This window comes from Nothoprocta perdicaria, unplaced genomic scaffold (genome assembly GCF_003342845.1).
Source record: "Nothoprocta perdicaria isolate Ctin4 unplaced genomic scaffold, notPer1 scaffold_493, whole genome shotgun sequence".
Taxonomy (NCBI): domain Eukaryota; kingdom Metazoa; phylum Chordata; class Aves; order Tinamiformes; family Tinamidae; genus Nothoprocta; species Nothoprocta perdicaria.
The window spans coordinates 107,140-130,476 of NW_020455747.1; the positions used below are offsets into that span (position 1 = coordinate 107,140).

General features: G+C 33.0%; 1 protein-coding gene across 1 annotated transcript in view; it reads left to right on the plus strand.

Moving 5' to 3' along the window:
• Positions 1–23,337, plus strand: part of LOC112954205 (glutamate receptor ionotropic, kainate 2-like) — a 76,255-nt gene that overhangs the window by 17,451 nt on the left and 35,467 nt on the right. Inside the window, exons 3-5 of the mRNA XM_026047346.1 lie at positions 5,865–6,046; positions 8,302–8,355; positions 11,395–11,568. Coding sequence (XP_025903131.1) covers positions 5,865–6,046; positions 8,302–8,355; positions 11,395–11,568 — 410 coding nt within the window. The remainder of the gene's footprint in view (positions 1–5,864; positions 6,047–8,301; positions 8,356–11,394; positions 11,569–23,337) is intronic.

Below are 23,337 nucleotides of genomic sequence, written 5' to 3' on the forward strand. Positions count from 1 at the left end.
TGGTCCATTAAAATTGAGAGCAGTAGATTCGACTGTAGGCCATATAAAGTTTTGGTGGTAGGAAACTTTCATTTTTTCCTTTATGTTTGGTAGAATCTTTGGAAGTGTGAGCCACATCTGGAAAAATACAGACTTTCAAATCCCACAGTTTTTTTTAATAGGGAGATGGCATATCTCAGCACTTTTCCAGCTTCTACTCTTTTGTAGAAATAAAAGCAGCACCCAGAGGTATGCCAAGCACTGCATGATTTTTATTCTGTGGGGTTTTTCTTCACAGTTAAGTGGTGGAGTAGTTGTTGTAAGAGTTATTGCTCGTGCCATAGCATCAGGACAATTCCCTACGCTGTGTATTTTCCACAGTGCTGTGTGGATCTGTGGGATGCTGTGCAGGAGGTGGCAGCCCCAGCAAAGCCAGACAGTTTTGCTCTCCGGAATCGGTCCTGAGGGAGCCTAGCAAGCTGGAAAGTGTTGATTTTGTGCCAGTGTTGATTTATTTTATAAGTGTGATTGAGGATGAACAAATATTTATTGTCGCAGATGGCCCAGTGGACTACCAAAGTGAGTCATTTAGTAGACTGGAACATGTTTTGTGGCCTACATAATTCATCTAAACTTAATAAATACCACTTGTGGTGCATATCCAATCCTTGAGAGACAATGAAAAATAAACTGTCAAAATTCTACAAATGGAAGAAAGTGTTAACTGGAACTGCTACTAAATGTTAGGTAATACACACAAAACATGAACAAGAATGCCACATACTAAAAACCTTAAGATGAGTTTTTTTATTTCATATTAATGAAGGCAGGAGAAAAAAATAGCTTTGAAATATCTGAAATTTATGTCCCAAATGTGTTCTTTCTTTAAAATATGGTTTGAGAAAATTCAGTGTTTACTCCATGTGTGTTTTCATGCACTCTTTTACTGCACTCAAACTGAGGTCCAGTCAGTACTACACTACTAGAAAAGTGTGTATGTCTGGTTTTCCTCCTCTTTCTCCCCTCCTCCTTTTCATGTTCCTCTGGTTGTTTCTATAACAGCCCTATTGCCATCATGATGTGGTACTTTGATATTTTTGCTCATCCTCTCTCTCTCTCTTAGATATATAGATCCTCCCAGCAAGCAATATGTAGCACCTGCCATATATACATGAAATTGCTTTTAGACCCCAGGGAAAACCCTTCAGACCATATGGCTTCACTGTTGTTTCTATCTTGTGAGTTTCTTAATGGATGAACTTCTGTACACTTGGTAAAATACTTCGTAGCTCTCAGAAAATAACGATTAGTAGCCTCTGTCTCAGACAGAGATGCATGAACAAACACATCAAGACTGATCTGCTCCGCTGGTGTTTACACCACAAAAAGAAACCCCAGGCCAACCACCCCTTACTCGTGTACTAGGAAGCTTTCCATCTCTTCAGTGGACTGTATAGTTCTTGTACATGACATGTCAGTTATCTTTAAAGCTCTCTATTTTGCTTTTAGAGGTACTTTCTCAAAACTCCTGGGAGTTTCTGGTTATGAACCTAGGAATCTGGGTTTTTTTTCTAAGTATATGTCTCTGTCCAGTGATGCCTATATTCTGCCTGCATTTTCCTCTATATATGACATATTTCACATTCAAACTCTGCAACCTAAAACCTGCCCCTCTCCTCAGCTCAGTGAGGCCGCACCTGGAATATTGGGTGTAGTTCTGGCCTCCCCAGTATAAGAGGGATACAGAGCTTTTAGAGCAACATAGAGTGACGAAGACGATTAAGGGATTAAGGACATCTATCTTATGAGGAAAGACTAAGAGAGCTGGGCCTGTTTAGCCTGGAGAAGAGAAGGTTGAGGGAGGATCTGATTAATATGTAAAAATACCTGAAGGGTGAATGTAGGGAGGAAGGGGCCAAACTCTTCTCAGTGGTGGCCAGTGATAGGGCAAGGGGCAATGGATATCATTTGAAACACAGGAAGTTCCATCTGCATGTGAAGAAGAACTTCTTCCCTGTGAGAGTGACAGATCCCTGGATCAGGCTGCCCAGGGAGGATGTGGAGGCTCCTTCTCTGGAGGGCTTCAAACCCCACCTGGATGTGACTGGTGTGGTTCTTGCTGTCCTTGCTGGAGCAGGAGGTTGGACTAGATGATCCTAAGAGGTGCCTTCCAACCTTAATGATTCTCTCATTCTGTGATCTAATTCACAGAATTACAAAATGCTTCTCACTGTTCTGTGACAATCATTGGAACTACAGTAAAAGACTATATCTTTTATATACTTATATACACTTATATATAAAAATATATATTTTTATATAATTATATACTTATATAAAGACGATATGGGGCTTTATATACTATATAAAAGGTGATATGGGGCTATGTTAAGTAAACTATCAGTTTATAATGTCCTGAATTTTTTGAACAACTTGTGCTTGCTACTGAGAAAAGTGACCTCTTTTTTTTTTTTTTTCTTCTGTACTGTGTTAACATTCTTTTCCAATCTTAAATGCCCCTCCTGTCTCTAAATTCAATTATGGATTTAACACTTGAGGATATGAGTAAGGCATAAAACTTAGGCACTTTGCCCCTATAAGTAATCAGTATTTTAAAAGAACAAATAGCATGTGATCAACAAAAAACAATCAGATTTCCTTATTCCATGTCCTTGGGATATGAAAAATACTGAATTTGGTATATGAAAAATATTGAAGTTGATATTTGCATGGAAAAATTTAACTTCATGAATCACTTCTATGACTAACATTAAAAAAAAAATCTTAATTGTTTCCATAAAAATAACTTCATACTAATCCTACTATTTTTCCCGTATTGCTGCTCCTGGACTTTGCAAGAGTTCTTGCAAATAAGCGGATGGCAGGACTTTGTCTTTGGGAGATACTCAGCTTTGAAACGTCATCAATGGGACTTCAAGGGCACTTCCAGCTCATTTATTTTTCTTAACTGAAAGGAAATGGAAAAAGTTTGGGAACAATCCTACATATTCTTGCTGACATGTTATTGTTATTATCAGTTATGTTAATAGAGTGGTTAATGGCTATGGTGTAAGCCTAAGTCTTATTCATTTTAAAGTTGTACTTTCAAACAATTGCCTGTATGATCTCAAAGGGAACTGAAATTTGCAGTTGATGTATAAGCACTTAAAAGAGAAAAAAACTACCCCTTCTATATTCACATCTGCTTTTCAGCCAGAAGTCACATATGCTACAACTATTACTTCTTAGCCAGGAGAGATGAGATCTATTCATGTTTCCATATCTGTTCTATTTCCATATCTGTTCTGTTTCCATATCTGTTCTGCCTTCAGTGATGATTGCCAGTAAATGTAGTAGTGTTCCTTGATTTGAGAGAACATTCACAAGGAGCCCGGCTATGTTTACTAATACTTTTGGCAGTAGCAACTAATTAGCTGTAACAAATTAGATATTAAATATTTTAGATATTTAGAGAACTACTGCCATAAGCAGCATTCTAAATAGCAGTCCTATCAATGATATCTTTCTTCATAATGCTCAAATCTTTTTTTTTTTTTTTTTTTTTTAAAGCCTATGAAATGTATTTCACAGAATGTAGCTACTGGTCTTCTAGCAACCATGGAGGTTGGTAGAAATTCTTGTGAGAACAAAATGTAAACGTAGGAAAGGAAATTTTCAGTACTGGCTTTATTTCCTTTCCTAAACAAGACAACAACAAAAAATGGAGCAAAGTGGGACAGGTCTAAAATTAGACATGTCATATATCATAGTCTAAACAATGTATGAGTTTTTTTTTTTTGGACTGAAGCTTCCAATTAATTACAAATTACAAAAATCTGTGAATGCAGATTTTTTTTTTAAATCCTTTCTTGAGTCAGAACATTTTATTCTCATTTTAACTTTGGCAAGCTGTTTTGTTATATAGAAAGATTATTATTTTAGCCATTATAATTTTAAAGGGAGAATATGAGCACCTACTAGATTATTGGATTATTGGACTTAGTCCTTCGCCATACTTGACTTGCAAATGGAGATCCTATGGAATTGATTTTTTAGAAGATGGAAATTTGAAAGATTATTTCACCATAGCAGAAAAAAAAATCTCAGTTTGAAAAATGTGTTTGTGATAAGGATGTTAACAAATTATTATGATGAGTTCTTGTATCTATGACACAGACCTGTGGATGAGGAAAATATTCCTAAATTAACAACCCAGCAAGGTTATTGCCATGGAGTTTCTACCTACCTATTCCAGAACTATGATAGATCTCTACTATAATGGAGACCACAGTTTCAATCTCTGGTCACATAAATCCCTCAAGGAATATGCATTTGTATAGAGTACTCAAAGCTTTGAGTGAGACTTGTGAGACTTGTGAGACTTGTGAGATTTCAGAGATTCAGCCTTCTCCACTCCTTTGGGCATCAGAGGCCTACTGGGGACTTCTGCCAGGTGCATGTACCTAGAGTCTTAATATAGGATTAATTAATCAAGTAAAATAATACAATAAGTTATACTTTCAGTTCCAGATAATTTCTGCAAAAGCTGTTGCGAGGAAAATGTGCATCCTGGGCAGGGTTGGAAGAGAAGATGAAGATGATGATATAGAGGACTGTTTGTTTTAACATGTATTCAGATGTTCTGCTCCTGCTGAAAATGTTCTATTTTAAAATTTGAAGCTTCATAACAATAAAACAGTAAAATTGTCTCAGTATTACTTTATTAAAATCCTGTTGTACATTCAGAAACTGTTATGTATAGAACAAAACTGAATTCTGTGTCAAAGATTATCACAATTTCTTACTGACGTCACAGTATAGTTTCATATTACATTACAAGAATATATTTTTCTGAAAACAAGACAACTTTGACATCCAATTGTAACAAGGAAGAGATAATGTATCTGGTTTTTAACAATGTACGGCACTCCATATGATGGTATCAGAGAATAGCTTTCAGGATTACTAAGTAAAAATAAAAGTTGTCTCCCTTAGTATTTTTGATGTAATAAAGCAAATAATTTCAGATGTTAGAAGCACTTCATTTAGGCCTCAATTCTGCTTTAATTGAAATCCTAAGCAAAAGTTCCTTAGTTCCTTTTTTTTTTTTTTTTTTTTTTTTTTGGTAGTTGGGTGAATTGGGAACATATGGTATATTTGAACTGAGAATATGAACTCTTGAGAGTAAATTGCTTTTCTTTTCTTTTTTCCAAAATTAAAATTTTACCATGAACTGTCATCCTGATGTGAACCATTTTTTTTTTTTTTTCAGAAAAATGTTTCTGCATGTAATTCCATGGTAAATGTAATTTGAAGTGGAATTATAAAGTACAGAAGAGAAATGCAATGGCATGAGTCAACCATGCATTCTATTTTGCTGCTGCTGCTGCACTGTGTTTTGTTAACTGTATAACCAAGGAAGAAAATTTAATTTAGCAGTCATGGATTATATGAGAATGTACTACAGTGCTGAAATAAGCTACAACTGTGTATGTAAATCTGATAGATTAAGTATGAGAAGCCTGTTTACAATTATTAATCTGGGATACTTCTTAAATTAAAATAGTTACATACATTCTTTGAAGAGAAATGTCATAGTTCCATGATACAGTTCAACGAAGATTTGTCTTAATTTTTGAAGATTATCCTAAATGGGATCCTTACTCTCTGTTAATATTAAGAAGAAGACCTGTGATAAGAAAGTATGGGAGAACATATATATATATACACACACATATATATATATGCATATATTTGTGTGTGTGTGCCTATATATAACATTTCTATTTATCAGTCCTACTGTAGTGGGAAGAGTGAGAAATCTATTTTGCAAGGTCAGAATTAAGTTTTAATAATTTTCTTTTGCCTCCTGTATTTTCTTTAAGGCCTTATTCGATTACAAGAGCTCATCAAGGCTCCATCACGGTACAACCTGAGATTAAAAATTCGTCAGCTCCCAGCTGACACAAAAGATGCAAAGCCATTGCTAAAGGAGATGAAAAGAGGCAAGGAGTTCCATGTAATTTTTGACTGCAGCCACGAAATGGCAGCAGGCATCCTGAAACAGGTAATCCTCATTTTACTTGAGAGAGCTTAGTCTTCTAAATCCCTAATAAATAAAAGTAATATCTAACCTTAATGGTCTTATACATGCAAGGGAATTGTTTGTCAGTTTTACTGAAGCCTAACTGAAAATCACTGCAGAACTTTAGAGATAATTTTTTTGGTGACTGTAATGATAGCTGCTTTCATTATGATTTCGAAAGACATAGCTTCATCAGTCTATGTACAAGGGAAAAAGTATTTCGCTATACATTTTATCTGATGAAAAATGTCAGTGTTACAGCTTTTGTAGCTTAATACTTTGGAGAATTGATGTTAAGTATTAAAATGCTTGTTTAGCGTAATTTTATATAATGTTTTTTTTTCTTTTTTTTTTTTAATTGAATCTTCTACATGATGTGTTTGTATTCAGATAATTGAGATATGAATGGTATCTTTTAACAATAGAGAATATAGTATTATTATGATTTGGTAGGTCACTTGAATGCCTTTGCAAATTAATTTCTTTATCAGATGACCACATTAAGATGGTCCAACTAATAGATATTTTTAGAGTCATATTCTTCTTGCACCAATAATAGGTGTGGAGAGTAGTTGAATATTTCCAATTAGGTGTTCTGCAAAGGTGTGTCCTCTATAGTTTTCAAGTTGAATAGGTAAAATATGGCAAAATCCCAAATACTTACTATCTGTGTACTAAAGAAGAAGATTCCATTGGTGTCGTCCAAAGCTATCATCACAGAAGGTGTCTAGAGATTAAAGTGGTATACAGCTCATAGAAAGCTTACTGCAAGCCTAAAGTATGCAAAAAGAAAGACAACCTTTAATGAGCTGTCTCCAGAGTGTGATAATTTCTCATTTTTTGGAAACCACTTTTCTCTTTTTTTCACTGCACTATGTCTTGTGATATGAGAAATAAAGAAAAATTGTATCCTACACTGCTAATGCATTTACTAATTTTGAATCTTATTTATATTATGTTTATCATCATGCTATACCCCCTTGGTTTGAAATTGAAAGTAAATCCATTCTTTCAGATTTGAAAAGAAATTCCACTAATTAAAGGCACTTCTGTTTATTGTTGTGGGAACAATTAAAATGCTAAACAAACACTAGTAAATACACTCTTATTACTTTCTTTATGCTTTTATTAATTCTTAGAAATTTCAAACTTCCGGCAGTGATATTTGCTCTTCACTTTGCATAAGATACTGTATTTAGTTTGTTTAGCCTATGTCACCAAATGTAGAAATTTATTTCAGCATCTTAAAGATGCAAGTGAAAAGTATGTAATTGTGGCAGTATATAGCTGTTACACTAAGTCCACTGAGGTACTGTATTTAAATAATATTTTTTTAGGTGAAAGGAAGCTTTTTTTTCACAGTATGCAATAACATTGTCAACAAAGAATTATGACTAGAGGTAAATGGGAAAGGAAGCACTGTAGCTTTACAATGATAAAAAATCTGTAAATACTAAATGGCTAAATAAATCATAGTAGGATAACAGGTGTTGTGTGGAGTAAAAAGATACCATGGTACATACTTCTTAGCTGAAAGTCTATTCAGTCTTAGTGAATAGGAATGATGACACATTCTCAGCTCATGGCTTTAAAATTGTGACTACAAATAATCATTCTTATTCCTTTGAAAAAACAGTATAGAAATTTTAAAATGCACTGTTAATCAGAAGCTAATATCAGAAGAGAATATTTAACTAGCAAGGCAGATGCAGGTAGTTGATAGATGTCATAGTTTAATGAGTAATAATAGGAATATTTGTTATTTTTCCTGTACAACATATATTTTGCTATTCAGAATTTGAATCAACTTTTCTTTCATGGTTGGAAAGGCACAGTTCAAAGATAACCTTGGATCCTTATTTTAAATGAATAATAGTTTTCATCAAAATAGAAAAATACTTCCTATTAGGTTATGAATGAAAATGCTGTCATCTCAAATTTTGTGTGGCAAATGAATGTGTCCATTAGTATGTAAAACTGTAAGCCTCTTTCACATTTACTGCACTAAACAGTCAAATAATATTCTTTCTATCAAAAGATCTGGTTCATAAGTTCTTATAATAGTAATCTGCTCCAACTGCTAAGAAATTATTTACTTGACCTAATTCTAGTATAATTCCAAACCTATAGTCTGATCCCAGTAGTGTTCTTCTGCAGCATTTCATTTCTCGTGTAATGTGATAAAAAATGTAATATATGAACTCAGAAACATTAATCTTTTGTTTGTTCTTTTTCAGGCTTTGGCTATGGGAATGATGACAGAATACTATCACTACATCTTTACCACACTGGTAAGTGGCTTATAAAAACATACTGACATACCAAAGCCCTTGGTTTTGTTAATTATATTACTTGACAAAGTGAAATAGGTCTCTCTGGAATAGGGTGAGAGGATGGGATTTTTTTCTGTTGAATTTTATTATACTCAGTGAAAAGTCATAAGGAAGGCTTAATTATTGTTCAGCATTGTGACCTGAAATCTTTCAAACTGGAGAAAACTACTGGCTTTGTAGCAATACTTAACTTTCAGACATGGCCAAATGGAAAATTTATAATTTCTCTTACAAAAATAGGCCTTTTCCTCTTTTTGCTATTTGCATGCAAAGATTATGATATTTTAATCTTACTCATCTATTCCAAAGTCATCCGTAGTTTCATTATGTAAGTCTTCACTGTCACATGATTCCTGAATGATTTGATGTGAAGGTTAGTATTCTTTTATTCGACTGTTCAGTAGAGTTTGCTAGGCTATGAATTATGTGATATTCTTTAGTTTCCACTGTATGAGTTACCAAGAATGCATTTGATCACTTCTGGAAACATCATAGTTAAAATTTACTTTGCAACATGATAAGTAAGAAACACTTTAAATATTTGTAAAATAATACACTAGAAACAAAGATTATGTGTATTTCTCAGCTTGCCATTGTATTGAAAAATGCCTGTTTAGATTGTAATTCAGTAACATCCTTAAAATACATATAATTTCAAGTATCAGGTAGATGTGCCTTGGTAAAATTATGCTTAAGAAGACATATTTAAAATAACATACATCTTTAAATTCTTCCTGAATATTATCTTTGTGGTAAAATTGACGATTTGTGGACTTTGTGGTAAAAGGATAAGAATCAGGAAACAGAAGTTCATAAAAAGCACTAGCCTGACAGTAGAGCATTTAATAGGAAAAAAGAAAATTAAAGTTCATTAGAACTTCAAGAGAAAAATACCCCAAACATGTATTTATCTTCTTTTAGTTCTGCTGTCATTTCTGAATTTGAAAGATACTGGGATTACATGATAGAGAATTTTGCTCATTCAAAATGGATTCTAGACATAAAAATTTTAATTGGTGAATTTTCATAGAATCATAGAATGCTTAAAGTTGGAAGGGACCTCAGAGGTCATTTAGTCCAATCCCTTGCACACGCAGGGTCACCTAGAGCACGGGGCACAGGGCTGCATCCAAGCGGATTTTAAAGATCTCCAAAGAAAGAGACTCCACAATCTCTCTGGGCAGCCTGTTCCAGTGCTCTGTCATCCTCACTGTCAAGCAATTTTTCCTTAAGTTCCTGTGGAACTTTTGGTGCCTCAGCTTGTGGCCATTTCCTCTAGTCCTATCGCTGTCCACCACTGAAAAGAGGCCAGCCCCCTCCTCCTCACTGCCTCCCTTGAGGTATTTATAGACACTGCTGGAGATGCTCTTCTTAATGCACCCCAGGATCCCATTGGCCTTGGCCACCAGGGCACACTGCTGCCTCATGGTCAACTTGTCGTCCACCAGGACGTCCAGGTCCCTCTCTGCGGGGCTGCTCTCCAGCGAGAGAGAAAAAATGAAAAATTTTCATCTTTTATTGATGAAATTGCTTGTTAGAGTTCTTTCTGGAACTTTGAGTATTGTCTGTTTTGCATTTTATTTTTCCTTTTTTAAAGCCATGTTAAAAATCAAGTTTTCTGTCATATTTATTTCCTTATTAAAATATTAACTATTTAGGAGAGGCACAATTATTTTGACTTGGAGAAATCACAGATAATTCAACAGCTACAAATAGATCCTCCATTTTGATTTCTCAATGTATCTTTGGAATATGCATCAGAATTTAGTTGTTTCATTTATTTATTGCTTCATACCTACATGGTGGAGGTCCTGTCAAATATATTTTCCAGTAACAGTGTTTACAGCAGTTTTCATTGCATTTGCAATAATTAATTCAAGGTCTAATGCAGTAGCTCATTAATATACTGTCCTATGTGCTATGCACATGTAATAGTGCTATGCATATTTATTGAAGTGCTAATGGATATATATTAGACAGCTACATCCGAGGCTCTGATTATTTATTTGTTTATTTTTCTAGGAATAATAACTGTATTATAAGCTTAAAGAGAAAGATGCTGGATGGGAACCATAAACCATGTTTTAAAGTAGTTCTAGTTATGTTCAGCCTTTCCTTCAACAACAAAATTTTATTTTTTTATAGAAATCATGATTTAGATTGTTTCTACATGGATAACTTCCAACAATTTTTTATGATGCACTTAGCTGACCTTAATGAGTCATGACTCATTGTTCTGTTCATCAGCTTAATTTGAGGTTCCATCATGTTTAAATTTGACCTTACTCCTGAATTTCCTAATGTCAAGCTTTAGTTCTGTCTTTTTTTCCCAGAAGTCTGCTGAAGGCTTAGGATGATAAGTATATTTGCTTGATCTAAAATTTGGATTTCCTCTCTTAAATCACTTGTGTTTGTGTGCATGCATGTGTAGATGTATACATATGCATAATACATATTTTGAAAATATATTGAATTGCAAATGTTATTCTTCTGGAGAAAAAAAATAATAAAAATAAATATTTTTTGTAAGTATAGGAGATATATTTAAAGAATGCTTCCATTTACAATTAAACCTGTTTATCTCTTCAAGACAGTATCTGATAAGCCAGACAGGAATCTAATACTAACCTTATTAGTAGTTAATAATAATATTTAAGCTCGATCATTTCTAAATGATACAGTTGTGCAACTGGACTTTGCATTTCTGAAAATGTTTTTTTAAAAGAAATTGAATATTTTCTCTTTCTGTGAACGATTTTCTCATCGTTCACATTCATCATCATTCTCATTTCTGTGAATGATTTTCTCATTCTCATTGTCAAGTAAGTTGAGGTTTTTTTTGCTTACAGAATGAGGCAACAGATATGCTGTATTTTTCCAGCACATATAGTTTTTCATGACAAGGCTCAGTGCAGATGTCTAGGGAGATGGTCAAACAATGGAAATATGAATTGTGATATATTAGGTAATTTTTATATGATGTTCTTTTTTTTCCAGGACTTATTTGCCTTAGATGTGGAACCCTATCGGTATAGTGGTGTTAATATGACTGGATTCCGAATTCTAAATACGGAAAATACTCAGGTGTCATCCATCATTGAAAAGTGGTCTATGGAGCGACTACAGGCACCTCCTAAACCTGATTCAGGTTTGCTGGATGGATTTATGACGGTATGAATATCAATTTTTTGGTATCTTTATTTTTTTATTTTTTTTATTTTTTTTTTTGGTATATGCTTGGGAAGCTAAAAAAACCTTTAAGTTCTCTTTTCTGTCACTGTATTTCATTGAGACCAAATCTTAGTCTGATTAATAGTCAGAATAGCTGTGGTGTTTGTGCTAATATTCTAAGCTAAAACTTTTAAACTTTATTTCAAAATTTTATGTTATGTTTTTTTCAAATGATAATGCTACAGTGTTTTAAAAAAATATTATTCATCTAAACCATATTTCCAATAACCATACATTGTTAGTGAAAACACTCAAGATAAATTACTTAATTTCTTTTCTTATTTTTTTCTTATTCACTTAGTTCACTTAGATAACTCCTTTATAATGTTTCCTATTTTCTTTCTGATTTTTTTTAAATCTCAACTTGGTTACAAATGAATATGAAATTTCATCTTGTTTCTTTGAGAGATTCCAAGTCAAATTTCAAAGTATGTGTCCTGTTGACTTCAGTTGGGGCATTTCTTGTTTCTAGGATGCTACTCAGGAAAGGTAGGAAGGACAAGCATATTTGTGAAGACTACTGACAACAAATTAATTATTCAATACATTTTACTCTCCTTAGTCTCCTTTTCTCCTTTCAGGGTTTCTGAGCTTCATTTGTATGGACTTTAGGATAATAAATTTAAATTATTTAATGAATGGTACTATATTCAATTTCTCCATTATTTGATAGAATGTTTCTTTAACAAAGAAATGAAACTCATTCTGTGACACAAGAGAGTAATATCAACACTGGCTTTGCTCATTCTGTGACTTAGGAATATTCTAGGAATCTTCCAATATTTTTGGTTTTGGATGTACACATGTGTAAGAATATACACATGAGAGTATATGCAAGAGTTTTGTTTTTAGAGTGTTCTTACGATAAAAGCTTTGCTTGTAGAAGTATTTGTAGGCATCAAATAGATGTGATTTCTAGTAAAGCCTAAATAAATTGGTGATTTTTAAATAAAGTTGTGTAAATATAATTTTAATATAGTAGATACATGTTCTGAGCAAGAATCAGGAAAGAATATTCTACTTTTTATTAAAAGATTTTTGTTATGACTGATACATCTTAACATATTCCATTTGTACTTTGAGGGTTCTTTCATATTTATTTATATATTTAAGGAAAATAAAAATGCTTATCCTACTAATATATCAATTGCAATCTATATCTGCTGTTCTCTACTTGACTGCCTCTCTCTGTAACACGTAAGAGTTCAAATACTCTAATATGTTAGAGTACAGATGCCATTCAAATTAAAAGGCAATGAAACACTGAAAGTTTTTGAAGTTAACTCCAAACCTAATATTTGGAGTTGTATGTCATGAAAATCCATTCCTTTTGTATATCCATACATGTGGCTTTCCTGATGTGTTTTACTGAAAATATTTGTGTGCTGAAGACAGCAAAGCTAGCAGAATTAGAGATCCTGAAACTAGTTTGAAATGCAGGTATCTTTTTGTTTTAATTGCTGGACCATTTCTAAACTAAATTGAGGATCTTTACACAATTCTCTGGAATGTGGTATATGAATTACTGTTACTTTCTCTAAATTTAAACTAGATTGTGAATTTGAAAATATTTGTAACTTAGTTTTTCTTTAGCAAGATGTTTCAACATTGAAAACATTTATTTTTCATTAATTCAAAATATTAATTTTGAAAGAATTAATAAGAAACTAAAAAAGACAGAACCAAATCAAAATGTTTAATCATATAACTAGCTGTATAACTAGCTTTTAGTTGTTCAGAAAAAATCTAATTTAAAAGGTAGGTTTTTTCGGTTCGGGCAAAAAAAAATAATTTGGATTTTCCTGTAGGATGTAAAAACTGTGTAATAATGGTTGCTGAGTATTTTGTCAAATGTTACATTTACTAATTAGTATTATACTATCTATCCCATATTAACAGGAACATACTAACACTGTAAAACAGAAAAATCATGCTTAGACTAATTTCATAAAAGCCAACTTTGGTATACTTGCACACAGAAAGGGAAAAGGATTTTAAAAAATAGCCTTTTATTTAAATATAATGACAACCGTGATTCAGACAAAGTATAGCATGAATCGAATGGTATATGATCATAATTCTTCTACTATGCCACTATTAATTTTCCACATAATTCTGTGCCTCAAGTCAGAACTTAGCGTGCATAATTAAGATGACCTAACAGGCAGTGCTGCTTCATTAGCATAAAGTTAATTGGTAATTGGTTTTGTTTATCATCTGATTCAGCTATCTGCTTTCATCTTGTGTTGAAATAAGTGTATTTTTTCCTTCTGAGTATTAATTTCATTCTTTAATGCTAACTTCAATAGCAGGATACAGCAGGTGCCGTGAAGCACTGTGGTACTTGGAGAATGCTATACCTAAGGTCAATATTTAAGTGTTTCCTCAGAAAATCACAGCTTGTATCTAATATATTTTGCAGGCAGACAAGGAGAGTGGAATATACTTCTATGAATACAAAGCATGTGCAGCTTTCCTTTTTCCACTCTTATATCTCATGTTTATTTTTTACAAGTTTTTAAAATTTCTACTCTTTTCTGGATAAAATATAGCTTAGATCCTCTGCACAGTGAAACACAATATTTCTCAGTACCTGGAAAGTAACTGTAATAAAATTTAGAGTGCAATTAAATACTCAAGGCAATAATATAGAGATTTATTGTATGGTCAAGATAGATTTAGATAGATTTATGAAGGTTTATGAGGGTTTTTGTTTGTTTGTTTGTTTGTTTGTTTTTTGGGGGGGCAGAGGGGGAGAATGAGGGGAGAAATTTTGATTTGATTCACAAAAAGAGAGATGTTTTATGAATAAAGATATGTATTTTTTTAAAGCTGAGGTATTTCCTTTCCTCAGATAATGAGAATAGATCCATGCAGATTTTCTGTAAATATATAACTGTAAATTTATTCCATTTACACATTCTGCACAATAGAAAGAATATGTACTGCATTCTATGCACAGATTTCTCTAGAAAATTCATTTTGAAACCAACCATTTTAACAGTTACATAACAAGGCTGAAGTTATAATTAGTTTAAAATTTGAGTGTGGAAATGAAAGAATAAAAAATATTGGATTTGTAAGTGTGTAGGCAATTTTCCCCAAATAATTCTTTGTATTTGCACAACCATAGACCTGTTGGATACATTCATGTATTCAGTACATATATTTATGGTTTGTTTTTTGTTTTCCTCAATCATAAAAAAGTGTCCAGTAACTGTTTTTTTTCAAGATGTAGGTCTTGTGACTCTAAGGTGAACTATAGTGTATTTGAATTTTCATCTTCTTATCTTTGTGGTCATGAATGCTAATTTAGTATCCTCACAAGATTTTCTGAATCCAGTGATAAGACAAAGAACTATTAAAGGAAAGAATGGTGTATTTTCAATTACATTAAATTATTTCCTTTGAAAAAACTCCTGTTATGAGTCTGACCAGTGTGTAAAGGCCAAGTTAAATGGCCAGCTGTAATCAGGGAAAGAGCCTGATATCATCAGAATACTTCAGCTTACTTTTTGATAAAGCTTTTTGAATCGTGTTAAGCTAATTTGATTAAGCTAATACAATTGAAAAATGTACAATTTTCCCCTTCTAGAGAAAATTGGAAGAGATTAATAGGGTGAGGGAAAAATTGCAACTATGGCACTTGTAGTTCAAGAGCTATCTGGAACTCAAAAAAAAAAAAAATCTTAAAAAAAAATCCAATTCTTCATCATGATATATCCAAGGCTTACTGAAGCTTTTTTTTCAGTGAAAATGAAAAATACCTCCTATATCAGCAAAATTGACGTGACTGATATTGAGGGCATTCTTTTACTGCCCTTAAGGGCAAGTATATATTTTCCAGGTTTGATACCCTGCAGCTAAAGAAATTAGCACAGGGAGTTGAATCTAGGTGTCTTCAATCCATTTTAATCAAGGTCTGAGTGGGCAGTGTGATTCAATAAGAAGCATGAATAAAAAAATTCAAGGAAGATAAAGGAAGAAATCAGTTTTAAATCTAGAAGTTTTAAAAGTAAACTCCCAATAAATGACTCATGAAAACTGTGAGGTGCAAAACTGGAAATGTATGCTACCAGTAATAATAATATATATCCAATTTATTTTATTTTAAATCTATTTTTGTTTCATAATTTCATTTCTTAATTTATTGCTGTGTTTTCTCCAAGTTTCATTCTTTTCCTGACAAGGAGGCAATAGTTTATGGTGTTAACCAGGATACTTCAGAAGTTTGAGTTCTTAATGTCAGGGTTCCCAGTGATTGTACTAATGATACAGATACTGAGGTAATCCTGCATACACATTCTGCACTGTGTGGCAGAGAATTCTATTAAAATTAACTTTTACTGTCCTTCAAGGAAATAGCCTTTTATAGTTACCTGGGGGGAACAGAATAAATCTATTGCAACCCTGATATTTTTAAGCTATCTTGAGTTAGAGTATTAATGAAGTTTAGATGTTCTTCTAGAAGCATTAACAGAAGCAACAGCTACTTTACTTCTTTATAATTCCTTAGAGTATGCCTTGATTTTTTAAAAAAATGTTAATTATTTTATACATGTTTACATTTATGATTTGAAATTATAATCACTTTAATTTAGAAATTAAATTATTTTATGGAAGATAAAAAGCTTTGAATTTGTTGATTAAAGTGTTACAAATTAGTCATTCTGTTAACAGTAAAAGGATATTTGTGAAACTGATATCTAACAGCTGAGAAATAACAGTTACATTTCAAATAGATAGTGAAATAATAGTTCGGTGACTAGCATGAGGCACTGTAACTGAATTGAAGGATTTGATGAGAAAGGGGTGCACTTAGGGTTCCGGAGGGTGAAAAGATTCATAGAAATGAAAAGAAATACTCATTACAGAAGCAGAGCCTCGGTTTCTGATTTTAAAGCTTCAAAGAGGATAGCTTGTTATAGAGACAGCTTTATAATTATCCCTTTAGCAAAAGGAATTTTCTGAATCTGCTGATGAGATGTGTTTAGTAAAATAGTGTGGCAGCAAATGTGTACTTCAAAGGAAATACTAAACAATTACTGATTACTGCATTACAAGCTAGGAATCCCCCAGGCACAGTTAACTTCACAAGTTTAAGGAATATGAAAGATTTTGTGCTGCAAGATGTTCTAGAAATTATGTGTCAGCTATTCTGAGAATTAATTGCATTACCAAATATTTGATTCCTGCATCCACTGTATCCCTTTCTTAATATTTAGGAGACAAGACCTGTCGGATCCTTTGATTCCGTTCCAAAGAAAAAACGTGCCTAAGTGCTCTACACTTGTTTATTATTTGGCAGTAATAAATTGTAGCTTCTTTCTTATTCTTTTCTCTGCAATCCTAAGCCTTGTTTGGCATATGAAATAAGTGAAGAGAATAAAATACTAAATGCAAGACAGATTGAACTATTGTGCTATTGTAGGATAGAGACTAAAAATATTAAACTTTATATTCTTCAAATTCCTTCTTCCCAAGGTCTGTATGTGAGTGTCTTTAGTACTAATATCCTATGGAATTGAATTTAAATTACATTTGAAAGTTAATGTTAAATTGTAAATAATGTTAGATTACGCTATTTTGGATTTCATAACCTTCCAATTACTTACAGGATTACAAGTTAGTTATTCTGATGTAATTCCAAAGTTTAAATCAGGATGTTGTTAAAATCCCAAACAAATATATCTTTAGCTGAAGGCATAATCTTGTCTGTCAGATTACTGTTGAAAGAATATTTTTGATTTTTCAAGAATATTTTGATTATTCATTTCCTATCTGAAAAACTTGTGTTCTTGTCACAATACTCCTTTTGTTTTTCTGTTGTAGTCCCTTTGTGCCCTACACAGTGTGATTCATATTTCATACTAACGTGAACGCTAAACGTAGGTTATCCTCCTAGGCAGGTAGTTATTCTATAATATTCTATTGTATTTATCTCAATTGAAGTCACAGAGCATCAATATAGCAACTACAAGGCTGCTGACCTCTTTACTTTTTTTTTTTTTTTTTTTCCCCACACAAAGTTGACTGCGTAATGCAGAAGGAAATGTCAATAAAAATTAGCTGTGACTGAATTTTCTTGGACTGTCCTGAGTTCTTTGTGGAAAAATGAGATGCCTATAGACACTTTTTGGTCAGTGATGGTTTTGATATTATTTTTCAAGTTGGCTGTGTAATGTTGCTCTTTATTTCCCATGTGTTGGATAATAATGTTTTTATATCTAACAAATGGCAATGGTACAGATAAGTGGCTGAAATATGGAAAGGTATACTGGCAGGGAGAACTAACTTGGCCACTAACTTTCTTATTTAAAATCTTAAAAGCCTACTGTACATATGCACCAAGCACAGGGTGTATAAAAATATATAGAAACCAAAGTAGTGATCGATTTAAAAAAAAATGTCTGGAGCAGATTTTTTTTCATGTATCAAATTTATCAGTTGACACCATTAAATCTATTGGTTGACATAGTCTTGAATTGATTTTGTTTTTGCCTTTGATAGGCTATAAATCAAGAAAGAATAATTCAGTGGAACATATCTTTTTTTTTTTTTTTTTTTTTTTTTTTTTAAATTCACAACCTCTTTGTTTCCTGCAGGTATTTCTGCTGTTTTTGTTTTTTAATATATCTTTTATCATTAAATTCTATTAAACAAACTATTAAAAAATAGATATAAAGCACAGAGGAGAGTCCACTACTGAGTGAAAAAAAAAAAAAAAAGTCTTGTTTAAATCTGGAAATGTAAATACTTGGCATATCACTGTCTCTTGTGGCTATCATCATGCATGTAAGGTCCTCAGGCTGCAATTCTGTGTTCATGAATCTCAAACTGAAATCTATAGTCACAGAAAGAGAGGTTTCTGTCTGAGATTGCAAGATTTATTGCAACATCTGGAAGGAATGAGTAAGCCTTCTTTGTTCTCTGGCACAGTCAATCAAGTCTTTGTATCTTTGTGTAGAGCAGAGATGTGCTTAATGACTATTTGCTTAGATTTACCACTCCTTTGTAATCCTCAGGGAAAATGGCAACACAAATAATTTCTTATAATTGAATATTTCTCTACTGATAAGCGTCCAAGTAGAGTTCTGTATCTATATTTTCTGGATTTACTTTTGACATAATGGAGGAAAAACCTAAATATAAAGACCAAATAAATACACCTGTTGATGAAATTTATGGCAAACTATGTCATACAGTATTGTCTACATTTTTTAGCATTGATTATGTTTGGATTGTATTATATTTGGATTATACTTTAATATAATAATGCCAATAATAAAATAATAATTTCGTATGTCTTAATATCCCATATTTGGCATGTATATTGAATTAGTACTTCTCTCAGATAATGTTGATCTATGAGAAACAGACATCAGTGATGCTAGGAAATCACCGTTAAATAATTAAAGAAGTTTAGAATGTAAAGAATTTTTCTTTAAATGCTAAATAAGTAGTAAGACATAGCTGTGTTTTGTAAAAACATATTTTATTGGGTTGTAAAATGTGAAACAATAAAATGAAGTGTATAGACACTGAGATTTAACTTGAGCATAATTTACTTTTCCTGAAATTTATTAATAGGTAGTTGGAAAGCTTTATTTCTTTTTTCATCATTCCTTGCATTTTTCTGAGGCAAAGGCCACATTTCTTTCAAAAGAAAAATCAAAATGCTTTCATTATCTTTATAAAGTTTGTTGATGCTTTTGGTTTCAGAATGTCAGGGACCTTCATTTATTTACAACTAAAATCAAAGGAGAAAGTCAGTCAGAACAGCTGGCAGAAGTAAAGCATCAGGAGAGATCTTTACTATTTGAACACCAGGCACCATAGCTAATACAGAGAAATACTTGAACTTAAGGTCTTTTCTGGGAATATTATTTGGTGGTAATTGGCCAAACCTAACATGAGTTTTATTGAGGATTTCCTCCTAGAGAGTGAGTTCTTCCCTGAGAAGATACATTCCTACCCCTTCATTTACAAATAAGTGTTCAACTTTCCAGAATTTCAGGAAAGTACTGTTCTCTTTGTACATCATAAGTTGTGATAAATTTGAAAAGTGCTGCTAAGTTTAGCTTCATTAATGTGACAGACTGCCCTTAAAAATATATTCTTAGGATATATAGGTAGTATTTCTTTTTCTTTCTTTTTTTTCTTCCTTGTGTTTTCTATGACTTGTCTGGTGACTTACACAGACACCCACAAAAAAAGTATTTATGAAAAAGTAGCTTACATAGCTACTTAGCTTAATAAATAAATAAATAAAGGGAGGTGATCCTCTCCCTCTGCCCAGCCCTAGTGTGTAGACACTTCTGGAATCCTGGGTCCAGTTATGGACTCCACAGTAAAAAGAGACATGAAGGTACCAGAGAAAGTCTTTCATTGGACTGTGAAGATGATTAGGGTTAGAAGCATCTCTCCTATGAGCAAAAGTTTAGAGAGATGGGCCTATTCAGCCTGGAGAGGAGAAGATTGAGAGATGTTCTTATATATAAATACCTGAACAGAGCATGTCAAGGTGATGAGACCAGACTCTTTTCAGTGGAGTACAGCAATAGAATGAGAGGCAGTGGACACAAATTGCAACATAGAAAGTTCCATCTGAATTTGAGGAAAAACTTGTTGCCTGTGAGGGTGACAGAGAATTGGACAGGTGACCCAGAATTGCTGTGGAGTCTTCTCTTTGAAGATATTCAAAATCTGCCTGGACATGAACTTGTGAAATGTGCTCTAGGTGACCCAGTTTAACCCTGGGGATTGGACTAGATTATCTCCACAGGTCCCTTCCAATATCAGACATTCTATGATTTTGTAAAAGAACCTAATACTTTAAATAATGCACATCCGGTAGAAACAAATCATGAAAAAGCTATCATTTTTGTATTGTGAGAAAGGTTTGTCTGGTCATGGTATTTTAATATAGAGAAAAGCATGACATATTTAGCTCTGTCCATTCTGTATGTTAGCAGGTTTTGCATTTACTTTTCCTAAAGAACATATTTGGAATCACTCACAGATGTTGCATTTACTCTGCCTCCTGAATACATAACTGTTGAACAGGCTACCTTGTAGAGGTGATCATGTAGAGTCTTTCTAGCAGTGCCTGCCAAGACTATATCTTAGCCTATTCAGACGCCTTCTCTTTCATGGTAGTGACTGTTACTTAGGCTTCATTTGTTTTTTTACATGCAGCTTAGTATCCAATGATTGTGCCTCAGAATAAACTGTACATATTGCATCTAATGTATATATTACATTATATATATTGCATTTTCCTCTCCTGATTTAGCCTGTGTAAAAGTTATCCATCTCATTTAAAGTAGTTACCTGTTTTCCCTTTACAGACAGTAGAGGAAGAGGTGAAATATTGTGAAAAAGTAATCTGAAATGTGCAGGCTCTATTACTACAGGGAGGAGTCTAGAGAGCATAAATGATTAGTTGGTTAATTTTATATGGCTGAACTTTAGTGATGTGATCAGAAAGTAACTACTTTCTGATTGGAGTTTTTGTATGTAAAGACCCACATAACACTTTCATATTATTGTTCTTTGACTTTTGAATTATAAGGTTACAGTTATAATCTTTCTTTCCTGTGGCTTTCGTAAGATATTTTTATCTATAATGAGTCATATTATTTTGGTATTCTATTTTGAATTGGTGACTACAGGCTGACAGAGACTTTAGATAAACTAACCAAAAATATAGAGAAAATATAGTTTATTGAAGTAATTCAATTACGAATTGGAACTAATCCAGTCAGATGGAACTTGAATGGTGAAATTAAAAACCACATCAGAAACTATAGTACTCAATAATATTTTGCTCGTGATACATACCATTTAGTAAAAACTCTTACTCTTTATCCAAGTCAACATATTCGATGTTTTTTAGATACCAAACAATTTATGTTGTATTCTGTAACCAAGACACAAGAAGTTCCGTCTCCAGGTGAGGAGGAACTTCTTTACTGTTAGGGTGACAGAGCAGTGGAACAGGCTGCCCAGGGAGGTTGTGGAGTCGCCTTCTCTGGAGGTCTTCAAAACCCGCCTGGATGCCACCCTGTGCCACATGCTCTAGGTGTGCCTGCTTGAGCAGGAAGGTTGGACTAGATGATCTGTAGAGGTCCCTTCCAACCTTAAATATTCTGAAATTCTGAAATATTCTGAAACCACATGTAACCACAGTGAGTTTAATCCTAGAGAGGGGTAGAAGGAATGTTCTACTGTCTGTTTTTATTATTATTATTATTATTATTATTATTATTATTATTATTATTATTATTATTACTCTAGAAATCCATAGCAGTTTTGTTTGTCAGAAAAACAGAAAAAGCTCCAGGTCATTTATTTTGATAAGATCCTAATTTTACAAAATTCTGAAAATGTGTGTGAGATTTCATGTCTTTCCAGATGAGCTAACAGCTGCAACTGCTGAAGGTAGTAAGACAAATCTCCATGGGCCAATTTGTGATGTTATGCTTTCAGCATGTCTTCCCCTATTATCTGTACAACAGCAAGAATCCAAGAGTTGTTTAAAGCGAAGCAAAACAAAACCAAATCGACTGTACTTCAGTGTTAGTTAGAAAATACATATGGCCTAGAGGTCTCTAACTACTAAGATTATTTTATTTACCTGTACCTGTTTATGAATTGTTCCAGTGGAATTATGACCCATGGAAAGATAGACTAGAGAGGTTTTTTTTTATTCTGAGTAAGTATGAGGCATCAAATAGGCCAATATTAAATAATGAAGCCTTCAGCAGCCAGTAATGGAACAACATCAAGTCTTTTGAGTTCACTGGGCAGTTAGATGCACTAATGGAGGCACTATGCTGGGAAAGCATAGATTTTTATCTGGAAATTTTAATGGGGAGGTGATCACATATTATAAATAGCTATGCTAAAAACATGGAAATTCTCTGCCAGAAAATGAAAAGATTAAGGGTCCTTCTACCACATATTGGCTCACTGTAATAGTATAGTACATCTGATTGTAATAGTAGTGAAGTAGAATCTGAGAGAGATGATCTTCTGTTTAATAGTCCATTGACTTTCCTCCTAGAGACACTGCCTCCACTGTGAAGGCAAAACTTTTTATTTTCAGTTCACAATAAAATTCAAGCTGTTTTGGTATGACTTGACTTGGGATGGTACCTTTTTATTGATTTTTAGAAAAAGGTTTAATTCATTAAAGTCTTAGGCTTTTCAAGTCGGATTTAGTTACTGATTACAGTTGTAGTACACTGGAGTATATCAGAATAGCTGTTGCTAAACATCTTAGAATTGAATGCATTGAATTTTGCTATCTATTATCCTAGCCTGGTCTTCAATCTAAATTCCAGTATTGTTCATCTTTCAAAATATTTAATATTTCATACCCAGGTCTGCTCATCCTACATACTTTTATTGTTGGTACATATTAAGCACTTAGAAGAATATTTTTCCTTATTTTTGACAGCTAGTAAAAATGTTTAGTGTTTAAACTATATGTCTACAGACAAAATGTTTAAAAAAAAAAAGTCTTAAGAAGAGATTTATCCTCTTTCTGCTGATTTTTCTAGGTGGACAATAGCTTTCAGTGTTTTCCTGTTTTTTATCTCTTGAGTTATAACTGTAATAGCAAAAGCGCAAAAGATGTTCCCATACTTCTCTACTACTCCTATGCACTACTACTTTGCTATTCTGAAAACATTTTTCTATGTC